Source organism: Primulina huaijiensis, chromosome 11 (genome assembly GCF_012295235.1).
Source record: "Primulina huaijiensis isolate GDHJ02 chromosome 11, ASM1229523v2, whole genome shotgun sequence".
Lineage (NCBI taxonomy): Eukaryota > Viridiplantae > Streptophyta > Magnoliopsida > Lamiales > Gesneriaceae > Primulina > Primulina huaijiensis.
Genome location: NC_133316.1, coordinates 11,788,775 through 11,805,665, shown reverse-complemented (window position 1 = coordinate 11,805,665; position 16,891 = coordinate 11,788,775). Strand labels below are relative to the sequence as shown.

The following is a 16,891-nucleotide window of genomic DNA, read 5'->3' as shown; positions in this document are numbered from 1 at the left end:
TGATAGTATCCACTGTGCTTGCCGTTGTGTCCTCCAATGAGTTTTCCCTCGTCTATTGGATGTGATGGAGGTGAATACAGTAGATGGATAATATATAAAAATTATTAAATATATATATATATATTTATTTATTTATTTATTTATCAGGATTGCACATAACTTTTCTAAAAAAGCAATTTCAAGTTAAATATACATTAAAAATCGGCCCCTCTTTGAAAATTAACTCTATTCGAAAATTAACACTATGGAGTAGTATTGAGTTACCAGAAAATTGAAATTGTTGTCTTTATGTTTGTTTTTGTTTGTGTTTGAATTGTCATATTTCATTCTTCGTTTGTTATTTTTTGATCTTTGCAATTATAATATTTTTTTAATATGAAGCTAATGTGTTCAATACCATGTCCGAGCTCCCACAAAAAAGATAGTACCAAAATTGCAAAAAATATTAAAGATACATCATTAAAACTCAATTTGAAAATATAATGAACCGAAATTGCAGAGATTTAAATATTAAAGATTAGAAAACTATTTTCTTCCATTTAATTAAAACGCTTTAGTTTCTTTAATCTTTTTTTGAATCGCACCTCTTTTTCGGAAAAATTGTATATTTCATTTAATCTAATTCTTTAATTTTTTAAAATGCATTCCGTAATTTTTTTTTTGAGAAATGCATTTCGTAATTTTTTTCGTTTTGAGAAATGCATTCCGTAAATTTTCTGTATGCTTATGTGTAATTTTTTTCACACATATTAATCGCATGCCTGTGTTGCTTAATTTTGTATAAATTATGTACAGTGCTATTTAATATATACCTTTGAATATAGATCATGAAAAATATAAAAATTTTACTGAGCCCTAATTTTATTATTATTTCTAAAAAATTGTATTATTTCTTAACTTTCAGACGTATAGAAACATGAAGGAACACTCGGACTTTCATGGGTTTATGGCTGTTATCCCCAACACTACATGGTTCACTCTTAGGTATGTCTACCATATATATGAATATATATTTAAATCTAATAGTTCAATCGTATTGTAATTAAATTATATCCCAAGTAATTATATAGGTAATACATATATTCGAAAGATACGTATATATGAATGGAGATAATGAAATCCTATATTATTTTTTGTCGGAAGAAGTCCATCCAAAAGGTTAGATTCATTAAAAAAAAAGGGTTAGATGCATCGTTCGGTAAAAAAAATTACTTACAAGTGGTATTGCTTTAAAAGATCGTGACAAGAACGAATTTGGAGATAAATAAGAATATAAGTTTTTTTTTGTCACGAGAGTGTCTGAGTTAGTAAAGAATATGAGCGTTTGACCAATGATAGGAATTCGATTCTTTCTACAACACTTTCTCGGTGAGCCTGTTTCACAGTGCTATTGCTTTAAAATATCTTGACAAGAATTAATTTGGAGAAAAATAAGAATATAAGGATTTTTGTCCCTGAGGAGTGTACAGGTTGGTAGTGTAAATGAGAACTTGATCAATGGTTTGGATTTCAATTTTCCTTCCAACACTTTTTCGAGCGAGCCTATCGCACAAGGTTTCCCTTGTTTAATTTACCTAGCTAGCGAGTTTGTATCCTATTGCATTAGCCAAAGGACCCAGTGCGCATATCGAAAGATAGTGACATGCCGGATTCCATCGTCATAAAAAAATTTTATAAGTTTTTAACGTTTAAAATGAAGTTTGGTGGTTTAATTTATACGTTCACAAAAATCGTGGACTCGTTTAAAAAAATTCCAGCCGGTGGATAGACTATGATACAAACAATGGAATCAAAGTAAAGTAAGAGATACAAACGAGGAAATCATCATCTCTATGAAGAAATTAATAGACTATGTTTGGATCAGTATAGATGCTTAGACGAGAGTAATTAAACACCTCACAAAAGTTTTCTTCTTAATTCTGAGTAGCAACGATCTCAACTTGTTTTACAGATTAAATTGATTCTCAATCTTCAAAGTTCAGTAGACAATTGACAAAATTGTGCGGAAAGAATCCAGCTCAACTTTGTGAACCAAAGTGAAAATTAGTAAACCACGAGCAGTTTATTGGAAATGTAAAATGCAACTGAAAGTAAATCATAGTGCAATTGTTTATGAAAGTTCATAGGACAAAACCCTTTTACGTCTCTCATTCTTTAGTTTTCCTAAGGTTTTCACTAAAGGACTTTGTTTTTAGAGCTCTAGTAAACACTCACTTCAGAATGACTTATACATTGTATACTGAAACAATTAGCAACAACTTTTTCTAACATAACATGATTCTGAACAGAAAGACTCTTTATATTAGTAAAAAAGTCACACGAAAACACAAAATATTCTTGAAACAACTGGGACTAAGGTTCAAGACAGATGATATGTGAAATAAATCTGATTTGAATTTATGAGCATTTTGATTATTTTCAGCAATGATTTGAATTTCCGAAAGATTAGATAGCAGATAGTTGATTGATCAAGCGAGAGCATTTGCTGAAAATTGAGATGACATTTTATAGATGATTTTCAGTGTTTAGATTTGAACGGCTATAACAGAGTCACGTCAAGGCCACATCAGAAATTGTAAAGGATGTCACATGTCATATGTAGTATTCCAAAAATAGTTTGTAGCAGTAAATGATTGTGACATTGACATTCAACGACTATAATTTTTTTGTTTGTATTTTCTAAACATTTTATGGTATTTGGATTTGCTGAAAAAATGTAGCCAATAGTTAGGAGAACAAATATGATATAATACAGCATTCAATACTTATCAAGTAGATAGTAGAAGTTATTTGATAATTCAATGATTTCTTCGGTAGAACCATAGAGATATTATAGCTTCTGATAATTGTGCTACGGGTCTGCTGAGGTGCGTTCTACTGAAAATTCCTTTTTTTCTGAATTTTATTGATTCCAAAATTTTCTTTGACTCAGGGCATATCTCCAAAACTTATAAATGCTTATCAGTTTCCTCCTTTTTAATGATGCCAAAATTAAGCACAATAATTAATTCCAGTGCACTACTTTTATAAATCATCAGAACTCATATAATTACAATTCAAGATAAAAAGTAATTCCGAGGTTCTAGATTTGGATTAATGCTTTTGGCATCTCTCTAATTTGATCCTTTAGGTCTTTCCCTTTTTTTGGCATCGGCCTCCAATATTTAAACAATTCTGAGATCTATGTAGTGAAGGAGGCATGCACATTTTTAATCCTTTCCAAAAGTGCCAGATCAATTTGTTGTTGACTGTCAACTAATTTATTCTATTTATCCACCACAGTCGCTTGGGATTCAAGTAAATTCCATTTGAATTAGAAAAAAATATTTTTGGAGGGAGACAAGATCAAGCTCAATACTTTCCATTTGGCTAAAAATCTTTATCTTGAAATTTTGAAGATCAACTTGAATGTCAGTGACACCAAACTTGGTATCTTTTATCAGTAGTTCAAGTGTATTCCCCAGTGATTAAATATCGGCTAATTTAGATTCCATTGGAGGGATCTATTTTGATTCAGGAGATGCCACTTCTGATCCTGCAAACCTTTCTCTCATCACCTAAATCCGAGTAGTTGTAACCTATGTTGTCTCATCCTGATTATTAAAAGAAGGATCATGATCAGGAGAAGGGCCAACATTAGTAATAGTTAGTGCTAGCTCAGAGCTAGTTTGTGAAATGTCTGAATAAACAAACAATGCAGTATGTTGGACATCCTTTTCCATAGTAGTAACATAAGCCGAAAATTCCTCAGAAGCAGGAGGAAGAGGAGGAGAGACTGGAGATACTTGCACATCAATCATCTCTGGTAGAGGTGATTTTGAAGGAATCAGAGCCTCAAAATGAGAAGAAGTCTAGGGCTTAGTTTCTAGAGGAGGTGGAGTTAATACTTGTTATTCAGTGGCTTGATTTTTTGGAGGATTATCCATCACATTATCTATAGATAGGGCCACTTGGGCAATTGAATTGACAACATCATCCACAGTGGATACTGATAGATCTCTAGTTGAGAGAACAGAGGGATTGGTGAGGTTGAGCAGTAGCAATAGACGACGATTTTGCAAGAGTATTGGATGCATTATCTCTTGGCAGATACTTTCAACTTCCTCCATTAACTTAGCTTGAACTTCGAGTTAATCTTGTGCCTTGGAAGAAGCTCTAGAGGCAAAATCTACTTCCATCATATAAATACACATCATCATGGCCGAAAGATCGTTGCTGAGTTGTTTAATAAGTGCAACATTCTGAAAAACAGTTGGGCCATTATGATCGTAATTCTCCTTCAATGAAGTTAGGGTTTCATTGACTTTGGAAAATTTTAGATTTGCGAAAATTATATTTTCTTCGGGTCATTGATATGGCCATGATGTTGGTCCGAGCTTGATTAAAATCCATGACCTCCAGCCTTACTGCTATAGAAAGTTTCTTCTTATTTTTTAAAAAAAAACAGCAAATCAAGTATCTGTGTGCATCCGTACCCATTCATTGAGATATTCAATCTCGTGAGCAGTAAAGTCATCAATTTTCTCCATGTGCAAATCTATTGGGTCTGTGCAGAGGATTTCAGAGCTTTATCTTCATCAACTTCTTCAGCAATTGGTTCAACAACCATCGTGCCTTTGCCATACCAATAATATTAGGGCAATACAATCCAAATCTAGTGGTTTCCGACATAGGATCTCTAATAACAAATCCTTTTGGTCTAGGGGAAATAGAAAATTGGAGGATGACCCAGCTCTGGATGGAGCAATAGAGAGGCTGTGTTGAAATGGATTGTGCTGGTTGAGATTCAGTAGACGTAAACACTTGAATAATTGTAACAACATTAGTTGCGATGGAAAGAAAGATGGCTTCGAGAAAATATCACCAACAGAAACAGTCTACTTGGGAGCCTTAACCTTGATGGTTCTAGGCTTCTTCTTGGTTTGCAGGATAATCGACATAGCAACAAATCCCTTAGAATCTTTCTTTTTAGAATTACTCCGTAAAATCATCTTTCACTTGGGATTCTTCTTTGTAGCAGACGCTTGGGCTTCACCAAGCTCTTTCTTTATTGTGGCATTTTGAATGGCATAAACTTTGCGATGTCATGCCAAAATATTTGCAACATCTAACATTTTCGCCTTGCTCAGATCTTGAGTAGCAGAGACAGAAACACATAAGAGAACAAAAAATTTTCTGATCAGAACAACAAAATCAGTATTGCATTTCTCGATCACAGCAACGGTAACATCGAGAACAATGGAGTACTAGCTCACCTTGACACTGGCAGTGATAGTGGCCATTACCATAAACTTTTCTTTAGTACTAGAATCAAAAGAGCCAGCTTTGATTAGTAGAGCTTCCGAACTGAGATCCATCAACACTTGGAACTCCATCTTCATCTCTTTATTCTTACATGAAATTGAGATGGCATTGTCAAAATAAGACTTCCACTCTAATACTCAAATCATTCACATTAGATTTATCGGGAGTACTGAAAGATTCAACAAAAGCTATATGTACATATTCTTCAACATTTAATATTTTCTGATTAAATAATTTAAATGCTTTAATTATGGCAGAGCAACCAAGAATTGTACAAGAATCTGATTTTGAATTGAAATCAGTCAAATGATTCTTACCATTTTTATGAATATAATATTTACATGCAAATATATAAAAATAAGAAAGATTAGGCTTACTCTCATTCCATATTTAATATGGTGTTTTACCAGCTTTCTTGTTGATCATTTTCCGATTTTGAGTGTGTGACAGTCGATGTTGGCTAATACTAATCAGATTGTAGCATATATTTTCAACTAATAGCACATTATTAATAACAATGTTCCAATAGATAATATTACTCTTACCCATGGTTTTACCCTTAAAATTATTACCAAAGGTTATCCTTGGTCCCCCTCAAATGATAACTTCTGTAAATATCTTGGCTTGACCAGTCATGTCTTAGAGCCTCCACTGTCTAGATATCATGTTGAGTTTCATATATTAGTAGAGTTCTTATTTCCCTGCATATAAAAATTTATTTATCGGTACCCAATATATTTGTGTTCAAACTGGGTTACTCTCTTTGAAACCCATACTACACTGATGGGTTTTGTAGTTTGAGTATCCACTTGGGTGTGTAAAACATGAGATTTTAATTTATTTCTAGAAAAATGTACCATATCATTTTGTGCCCACTTGTTATTTTTGTTTTCCTGTATGTATCTCTTTTGAACAAGTCTACTATTTGAAATCAATAGTGTTTGGCCTTCATTGAGGTTTGCTCTACTATATTGATCCTCTACTGGATCCAGTCTTTCGAAAAGCTTTCCTCTCAAGCTGGACATAACCGAGTCCAAAATTCATACTTTTTTTCATTTGATCAAAAGACTTTTCAACCTGAATCTCAGGTTCTTTATGTTCATGTATGATATTGGGTCTCACAAAATGAATATATTTCTCATTGCACATATCTAGATGCAATTTTGTACTCGTTTAAGAAGATGTGCTTTCATTGTGACTAAAGATGAGACATGTACAGTCTCTCAATTGCTTTTGTAACTCCTGTAATTTTTTTAATGTAACAGAAGACTTGTTCCTTGCATTTAGTCAGGTTTTTGTTTTCAACATTGAATTCTTCTAATGACTGAGAAAGTTTCGAGTACTCTTAAACAATGTAAATATCATTTCATGCAAATTCTTCATATCTAAAATCAAATACCACATTAAGGGTTGTTTCCAAATCAATATCTGCCATCAACAATTGAAATTTTTCAGCATCTCTATCACTGAATTGGCTCTATAAGTCAGAGGACTCATAACTTGATTTTGCACACTTGCACTTGCTCTCTTCAACAATCATGGCCTCTTTATATTTGCGAGACTTCTTATCATTCCTCTTGTGTCACTTCTTCTTATGATCATTTTTCTTAGGCTTGGGGCACTCATAAATAAATTATCAAATATTTCTTCAATTGAAATAGGACATGTCACCGGCAGGTGACTCATTCTTATAATTCTTGTTATGATTCTTAAAAGTTCTATGATTCTTCTTCATGAACATGTCAAACTTCTTAAAAAATAATGACATCACGTCATTGTTGATTTGTTCCGCAGTTCTCTCCTGAATGGGCTCAACAACAACAGCAGTAAGAGCTTTGGTCGGATGATTAGAGGTGGATTTTTTTTCCGCTTTTGGTCTGAAACTCAAACTCGTATGCTTTCAGATTAGCAAACTAGTTGTGTAACTCCAATTTTTTCAAATATTTGGATTATCTCATTGAGATTTTGTTAACATGACATTCTCTTGAAAGAGATTTTATTACCTTCAAGGCGACTTCTTTGTTGGTGTAATATTTTTCAAGAGCATCCAACTCACTAATGATGCCACTAAATCATTCATCAAAATCCTTAAAAGATTCTCCAGGCTTCATTTTGATGTTCTGGGACTTTTGAAATGCAACAATAATCTTTTATCTTTTTTATGATCTTTACCTTCTCAAAGTTGAATCAGTTTCTCCCAGATTTTCTTTGCACTGGTACGTATCTTGATTTTTCGAAGGCGTTATTATGTATGGTTTTGTAAAAGATGTCTTTTGCAATGTTATCCAAGTCTGTTTTTTCTTATCATCAGAAGTCCATTCTGATATATGTATTTCAATCATTTGTGGTGCTCCACTAGTAATGGCAACTGCAGTGTTGGCTTTAATAATTTTAATAGGTCTGTCGATAATTATATACCACATATCATCATCTTGTCTGTCGATAATAACATATCACATATCATCATCTTGGAGTCTAGGCAAAGGAATTCCGATTTTTTTCCCCTTCGTTCTTCGATTTTCTTCCTCGTTCTTCTTTCCAACAACGATCACCCGACTCCCTTGCATCCCAAGGTGGATTTCTGGTAGGGTTTTGACGAGAAAAAATTGTAGAAAAAGGGTAGAAATTGTGCTCCGTTCGTCACCAACGTTCCACCGCTTCGGTATTTGTATTTCGAGCGTTTTAAATGCAAAGACACGTTTCTAAGCTTTTTTTTTTTGCACAATTCAAATCATAATGTGTGTGTTTTATGTTTTAAAGCATGAAAATTATATTGATCAAATTATTTGACGGTTGGATGAATATTTTTCAAAGTTTTGACGTTCTTGCGCTCGTTTGAGACGGGTTATGATTTCTAAAGGACATGCTGCCGTCAAGGGACATTAAATGATTGTAAAAAGTTTCGTTTAAGGGGTAAACAAAGGTGGGACAATAGCGAAGAAAGTGTATGGTGGAGTCTTGAAAGTTAGGGTTTTAGGGTGCGAAGGGGCTGGTGCAGCAGGTCAGGGGCTGGTCCAGTAGGGTCAGTAGGGTCCAAGAGGATGGTTGGTGGTCTGGAAGTGGTTTGGTCCAAGGTGGCTCAAGTGTGGCTCGAGAGTTTTGAGTGCGTTGGATTGGTTTGGTCTCAAAGAGGTTCGAAAATGGCTAGGAAAAATAAGGGACTCGAACCAGGTCCACGGGGGTTGGATCGTGGTTAATGGGGATAGTTTAGGGATGAAAAGTCTAAGTATAAAATTTTGGGATGAAAATATTAAGTCTTGAATATATTCGGGTTTAAAACGATTCACGATTTAGCTATTAGGTCATTAAATCGAAATGATCGGGTTTACGTTTAAGAAAAATATTAGAAGTCAAATTTTAAATTATATGATGAATTGGGATATGTTCGAGTTAAAAAAATTAGGAAAAAGTCAAAATTGAGAAGTTCGAAGTCTAGGGGTAAAATGGTCATTTTATGTTTCGGGTAGTTCGAAAGGTCTGACAGTGTCCCGAAGAATCATATTACATGCTAAATGATATTTTAAAATGATTATGATGAAAATATGATAATTTTATAATATATGCAAAGGCTGTACGATTTTTCTCGAAAAATGCTATTTTATGATTTTTGAAGGACACTATATTTTATAAATTAAAAGAAAGGAAAAATATTTGAATTATGTGAATTGACTGTGGTACCAAAGATATGATTGGGGATATCGCGAGAGAAATGGCCCCTTGATGGAGTCGGTTTATGGGAAAAAGCCCAGAAGAAGTCCGACGATCGTATTTCCATATTTGGCCACGACCCGTATGTGAGGCTCAGGGCCGAAGAGGGCGGGGGGTAATCGTCGGTGCCATGAGGTTGCAAGGAAAATGAGCGGCTCCTAACAGGATTTTAGGCGAAGGGAACATGAATGAACCGATCTTACACCGAAAGAAGACAGATTATAAAACTGTTCAGGTATGAGACTTTGCAATTGAGGAGTGCTTAAAAGATTTGATATGTACTACTTATATCATGACGGTGCATCTTCTTTTCAGTAGCTCATAACATAAATAACTCCAAGATTAAGCATGCTTGACTTGTGGCAATTTTGAGATGGGTGACCACCTGGAAAGTTTCTTAGGGTGCGTATGAGTGATGACATAGTCATGCTGGAAAGACTCGTCTTTTACAGTGGAGACAGTCGTTGAATTTGGGCCGTTACAAATACATACGTCAGTACTTATTCAGTAAACTGTAAAAGTTATCTGAAAGTTCAGTGAATTCTTTGGTAGATCCTTAGAGATAATAAAACTTCTTATAATTGCACAATGGATATGTTGAAGTGCGGTCTACTGAACAAGCTTGTTTGCTGTTTTTTTATTGCTTCTGAGATTTTTGTTGACTTAGGGCATATCACCAAATCATATAAATACGTATTAGACTAGACAACCAATCCTAGCCAGTGTCTATCGAACTTTTGTAAGGATTAGTTCTTTTGGGGAAGAAAAGAAGATAAATTATGATAATCTAGTTTTTGGGTCTTCAACACAAAACCTTGTTTCAAATTTGGGACTTTCGTATTAGATGAGATATAAATCATCGAAAATAAGATAATCTAGTCGCGATATGAATTGTGTACATCCAAATTAATTTTGTAGTGTACTCATAGAACCCATTTGAATTAATTTTCAAGTATGATTGTTAAACTTGCTTCAAATACACATCATTCTCCCATGATCAAGACTATCATGTTCTTATTCCTGCTTTGAGTTTTTACATAAACCTACCCCTGAAACGATGAGTTTTCCTTATCTCGATTTTAAATCCATTTTCCTGTTATATTTGTACATAACATGGAGTTATATATTTAGCAATTACAATTTCAATGGGTTTTTAATCTACAATGTTTCATAGTTTAAATGTTACATCGGATTTGTTTTCTTATTACGTTTGCTTTAACATTCAATATATTTTTGCAGAGAAGCATCACTTCAAAGAAAACAAATTTCCCAACCCACAAGGAAAATTAACCGAATAGAAGAAAATGTGCATAATTATTACCAGGTGAGTGGCACACATTGACACCTTTTTAATGAATGTGGCAAATATTTTAAACTACTTTCGATAGAAAGGTTTTGAATCCAACATTAAATTTTGATAAATATTAATTTTATTTGACGTAAAACATATTGATGCAGGATTCAAAAACATTCTATCGAAAGTACTTTAGAATATGTACCAAATTAAAAAAATTATTATATTTCAAACATTGTTATATTTGACGAATTTGATAATTTAATTTATATATTTTTGTTAGGTTGACGGTGCAAGGGGAAGCGCAGTCAATAATTCAATAAGGAAGAGAGGTGATGGAATTCAACACATAAATATAGATTTAAAATTAGAAACAAACGCAGAAAATGTTGGAGGTAATTTACGGAATTATCCTCCGGAAACATCAGATGAATGTGGTAGCAGTTGGTGGCATAATCGTCCTATCAATTTGGACTTAACTATGTCATCCAATTTATTCAACACCTAACATGTGGTTAATCATTTGTTTTGTATTGTATAGTTTCAAGTTTCATATTGGTCCATGGCTACTCAATGGAGTTTTGTTTAATTGATTATTATTTAATTTTTATTGATTAAAAATTCGGTATAAAAAAATTCTAAAATTAGTCGTGCATGTTGATCGATATAGAAAACATACTGATTGTACACAATTTTGTAGATGAGTGTGTGTCCAGTGCTAAAAGCATGAAATCGAGTAAAAACGTAATAAATCCAACTACTAAACACGAATAGACTGAATCCAAAATTTGATTGTTATTTTCAATCTTCCAAAAAAATATGCACCAAAATAGACGAAATTGATGGAAATTAAATGACACTAAAATTTGAAGAAATAAAACCTAAACATGATTATGTATATGCAAACCTATAGAAAATTACAAAAAACAAAAATATAATAAAATTATGATTAAATATGGAATGAGAATATGTAAAATGAAAAAAATTTGTTGAAACAACTAGAAATTAAGAATGCTTGAAGGCTAAAATTTTGTAGAGAATATTTTCAGATTTGTGTTGAATGTGTTGTGTTGTATGTGTTGTCTTTCATTTTCTGTCGATCCTTCATTCCTTATTCACTGTTTGTGAGATTCTCTCCACTCCCTGCACTTCTCCATGATGTCCCCCCTCCCCCGTCTCTGCCCAATATTTTGTTGGATCTCGGTTTTCTACGTGCCCAAAACGCAGCGGAAGTTTAAATTTTTATTTTATTTTGAAAAACAAAATAATTTTTGGACACTCGTATGGTTTTAACAAAACATACATAGAATGTTTAGAAAGGTTATATCTTTAGTGAATTAATTCACTTTGCACCAACTACTCCGGTATTAGCGGATGTAGCTCTTGTTGTAAATCCGTACGAACTTTCTTCGATCTCCGAATCAGGTCCACGACTGAAATAATTGTTCGTCTTCTAACTTGCACTAGAAAGTGTAGAAGATTTTGTATTTGAGATCAAGAAAACAAGATGGTTCAAAAACCCTTTTGAGAGCAAAACTTTTCTTGCAATTGGAAGAGCCGAAAGGTTTTTTTTTCTTTTCTATGTTATAAACTTTCGGATGCCCTACAGTTAATAGAGAATCAAATTCTCTTTATTATTTCTAATATTCAATTTACTTAATTAATCAACTTAATTAAGTCAATTAAATATTCTAAAATATTGCATGCCAAATCAAATCTTTTTTCCTTATTCACCTTCCTTTTGCTTCGGTGATCTCCAACATATATATTATTAATTTATTAACTAATTGTCATTTTCTTAATTAATCATATTAATTATGTCAATGAATTTCAATAAAATCCTTGTGGATGAAAGTTACGTAAATTAGAAATCAAAATTCCTCATTATTATTTCTAATCATTTATTAACTTAATTAATCTAATTAATTAAATTAATGAAAGATTCTAAATATGCATGCCAACCTTGTCCAATCTTGATTTTCTTTTAATACATATATTTGTGAGATCACCAAAATATAAATAAAACATGTTTACTTCTTTTGACTGTCTTTAGCAGTCATGCTCTCAAAATTTCTATAAGCTTTTATAAACTTTATTTATAAGCTTATCGATTGATCATATCAAACTTATTTCTTATAAATTCAACTTATCGAATTTATTATCTCAACGGGAACAAGTAAATCAATGCTTGTGTGATCCTCAATGGTTCAGGGATACAGCTAGCCGTGGGTTCACAACTCTTTGTGATTCAGGACATTTTCTTTTATTCGGGCTTACCCTAATTCGCCCCATTTCATGTACCAACATTTGATCATGAGAATGTCAGAAACCATTTTCTGATTAAACCCATCGAATCGTGGTAAGAGCGTCTAGTAGCATCGCCCCATGATTCCCTAGGTATCACTGATAGTGCCTGCAAGAACCAGTCGGTTATGATTAACATACAGTACGGTCCCTTCATCTCATATATCCCGATCGAATCTGCAACCATTGGTTCATCGAGGGTTGCATATTAATTCGATAACTATGTGATAACTATAATAGTGGCATCGCGTGTACTATTGAAGAACTCTTTCTCCAACGTACATCTTATACTCTGGCCAGAGATTTCATGCACTATTATTTCATCAGATCACACAAGATATCCACACCCGTAGGTGAGCGGTGAATCCCCGACTACAATGCACTGGCTCCTATATGTGTCGCAATTGTACCCAACCTCGCCACCTGATGACTCTCCTGGAGCCGGTAAACGAGTCAAAGCACAGCCCTAGCATATAGAGCCTCAGTGTTGTCCCGGGTCGTAAGGACTAATGGTGTACAATCATAACCACGGACTTATCCTCTCGATAAATGATAACCACTTGGAAAGTCCGAGGGAGGGTTGTTCAGTATAATCATCATATGACTACCCATCTGCATGTTTGGACATCTCTATGCCCTTACCAAGAAACGTAGTACACAACATCACAGATGCTAGTCTCAAGCTCAAGCGACCTTTATCCATGTTTTAGGCGGCTGAATCGACTAGGAATGAATTTAGATTATACAGTGTTTACAAACGAGTTTCAACATCGAATTATGATTCATTTGTATTAAAGTATAATCAAGGTCTTTATCTATGTTTGATAACATGAGTATACAGATAAAGAAATAACAAACCATGAAATAATGAATTATATTAAAATAAAGATTGTTCTTTACAACTGAGTCAATAAAATCCCTAGCCAACAGTTGGCTTGCAGGACATCTACTCTAACATATCTAGTGTGCAAAACTGATTGCCTGTTGCTAGGTTCATCCAAAATGGTCTGCAATAACTAGTGAGCTTTCCTTGTGCAATTTTGTGGGCTAAAAATATTCTTGTGCTTTTCAAATATTTGATCTAATTTTTTTGTTGTTGTTGCAGACAAATGCTATCCGCAGTCATTGGTCTAACAGGCCAAAATTCCTTGTTATAAAATTTTCAATTCATTTAACATTTTTACCAAAATGAAGCCCAAATTGCACCAATGATTCAAACTGTCCGTCCTAGATAAAAATCAAAATATCATATGCCACTATCTCATCTAGCCCAAAAATTTAATTCAATGAAATATTTCCCCACTTCCTTCTTCTGCTTCTCCAACTTCCTTCCAACACATATATTTTCGTTGAAATCTTACCAAAAATCATTATATCATCACATCTTCAAAATCCTCTAGTTAAATTCTGAAACGTCTGCTTATTCGTTTTGTTTAAAAAAGTACTAGAAGGATTTTTTTTTTCAAACCTCACAAAATTGGCTGAACCATTACCATTCATAAAAATATTTTTATAAAATATTTTGCTCCATTTTAAAAGAAAACATCAACCAACTAGTATTTGAAAACCAAAGGAAATAGCTCATACTATAACCTCTCAAAAACCACTCATAAATAATTAAAAGTCATAAAAATATTCTTAATATAACTTAAAATCATAAATAATAACTAGTGCGGAAAACTAGCGTTGGTCCTCGGGTTATGTGCACCTTCAGTGCAGTCAGATCAACCATCAAGACCTCCATTATCATAATTATCATAATCACCTGCATCAATCACACCTAGTGAGTCTAAAGACTCAACACGTCATATTCTTGATAACGATTAATACATATAAAATCACAATCAACAGTGAAAATACTTGTACTTAAAATATCGTTTTCATGAAGATGCATAAACTTAAAACATAACATTTACGTAAACATTTTCATGATGCATAAACTTTTAAAAACATTTTCATAATCTTATGCATAAACTTTAACTTAAACATTTTCATAAACATATTCATATTCGTATCCATATCCATATTCATGTTTATGTTCGTGTTTGTTGAATTCAGATCGTGATTGTGACTCGTATTCTTAAACGTATTGGGCGATGGATCCATCTACATGTAACCACAGTACTGGGCGACGGGGACACCAGCAACACTCTCACCGGTCAACTGGGCCTTGGCCTTACGTATTAACATATCTTCATATGGAAATGCGATCGTCGGGCTCCCTCGGGGGCCTTCTCCCATAGACGGGCTTTATCGGGGGCCTTTTCCCATAAATGGGTTCCCTCTGAGGCCTTCTCTCGTAAATGGGCTCCCTCTGGGGCCTTCTCCCCTCACGACATCCCCTTTCATATTATCGTATTCGTACTCGTATTCGTATCAACGGAAACACGATCTTCGGGCTCCCACTGGGACCATAACCCTCACGATATTTCCAACATATTGTAGTCACAATCCTTCACATCCTTCAACATGTCGTATTTCCATCACGTAATAAAACATGCATATAATATCATTTTTATTTTGAAACCAAGCATGGAACATGTCTTTTAAATGCCCATATTTAAATCATAAAAAAAATCATAGACATTTAAAAATCATAACTTAACATATTAAAAATCATAAACATCCATGAGCATTTTAAAATAAACATTTTAACATCGTAAATGTTTGAAATAAACATTTAAATCATAAACATTTAAAATAAACGTTTTAGCATATTAAATCATAAAACATTAAACATATTATCTTAAAAATCCATAAACATTTAAAATTGACATATTAACATATAAACATCCATAATCATTGAAAATAATCATATTAGCATATAAAATAGCATTTAGGACACTGCCATGACGTTTACTAATTTCTAGGTGTAAAAAGACCGTTTTACCCCTGGACGTAAAATTTCCCGTTTTTGACTTTTTCTTAATTTCATTGGCTCTAACATGCCCCAAATAATTATTTAAGCTTACATGAATTTTCTCATATTTTTATTTGGCTTAAATCGATAACTTTTAATATATTCTTTAAATGTGACGTATTAATGTGTTTTAATCCCGAATTAAACAAAACCTTAATATAAAATTCCCAAATTACAAACTTAGACTTATAATAATTATTTAAACTTAAACCTAATTTTTCATAATTTTATAAGGCTTAAAACTAGGCTTATTAATTAACTCGTTAATTAGCGTTCCGTGCGGCGATTAAATCCCGATTAAATCCAAAACTCGTTATTTTGATCCCAAATTTTTAACATAGCCTTTTTATTATTTATTCTACCCTTCCATGTCATGAGCCACCCCCGTGGCCCCATGGAATCAATTTTGGCTTAATTAATCTCGTTTTTGACCCTTCGACGAACACATCGAGCCATCTCCTAATTTACCCGAGCCACGCCCGAGCCACCTTGAACCAAAACCTAGCCAACCCATCTAGGGACCCTACTGTGTAAGCCCAGCCCATAATACAAGCCCTAGGACTCTTCCAGCCACCTAACCACCGATCCATCATGAGCCTAACCTTCCCTGGACCACGCCTAGACGTAGCCCAGACCAACCCTCACCCTAAACCCAAGCAGCGAAGCCCCTGAACCAAAGGACAGCAGCCTCGCCTCCAAGCCTCCCCCACGTTCTTGCTGCTATAAATTTGTGGAGGTTCTTACCCAGGCTACCACTGAGCCCAGCCCTTCCTAACCTTCCCTGTAACCACCTTGTCCACCGTCCAGACCACTAGAACCTATAGACTCGACCCAAACTCCAAAACCAAAGCCCCAAGCCAGAACCTGTCATGGCCGAGAGTTTTCCTTGACATGAACTTTTCGTTTTCTGTTGCTAGCCACCAAGCCAACGATCCAGCCCTTGAACCAGCTCCACAGGCACCATTCTAGGACCCTAATGACTTGACCTATTCTAGCCCAAAGCCCCCAGGCCGAGCCCTCTCTTCCCTACACCATTTGCAAAACCTGCGCACACCTTGATCACAAGCTAGGACTCCTCCCCAACCCTTGGTCTCGAGTCCTAGCATGGCTAGGACTCTTCCCCCGACCCAAGCCAAGCCCCAGCCGTGGCCCAAGCCAAGCCATGCGTCACAGCCCCTCACAATCGAGCCCTACATATACCATGACAGAATTTTGGTTCCAGCTTCTGTGTGCTGTGGTTGTGCAGCGTTTTGGTTTGTTCTTACGACNATTTTGGTTCCAGCTTGTGTGTGCTGTGGTTGTGCAGCGTTTTGGTTTGTTCTTAGGAATCTAAACTCACGTGAATTCATGCTTGTTCAAGT

At 34.4% G+C, this 16,891-nt stretch overlaps 1 protein-coding gene across 1 annotated transcript; it reads left to right on the top strand.

Moving 5' to 3' along the window:
* The first annotated feature begins 907 nt into the window (after positions 1-907).
* LOC140987399 (uncharacterized) lies at positions 908-10,884 on the top strand. Its single transcript, XM_073455883.1, has 3 exons — positions 908-984; positions 10,252-10,336; positions 10,590-10,884. The coding sequence occupies exons 1-3, from the start codon at positions 917-919 to the stop codon at positions 10,812-10,814; spliced, it is 378 nt and encodes a 125-aa protein (XP_073311984.1). The 5' UTR covers positions 908-916; the 3' UTR covers positions 10,815-10,884.
* The last annotated feature ends 6,007 nt before the right edge of the window (positions 10,885-16,891 follow it).

Excerpts from the sequence above, each read along its gene's own strand:
- LOC140987399 (XM_073455883.1), top strand. The coding sequence starts at position 917 with ATGAAGGAACACTCGGACTTTCATGGGTTTATGGCTGTTATCCCCAAC. Across the intron at positions 985-10,251 it reads ACTACATGGTTCACTCTTAG|AGAAGCATCACTTCAAAGAA; the intron begins GTATGTCTACCA and ends ATATTTTTGCAG. Across the intron at positions 10,337-10,589 it reads ATGTGCATAATTATTACCAG|GTTGACGGTGCAAGGGGAAG; the intron begins GTGAGTGGCACA and ends TATTTTTGTTAG.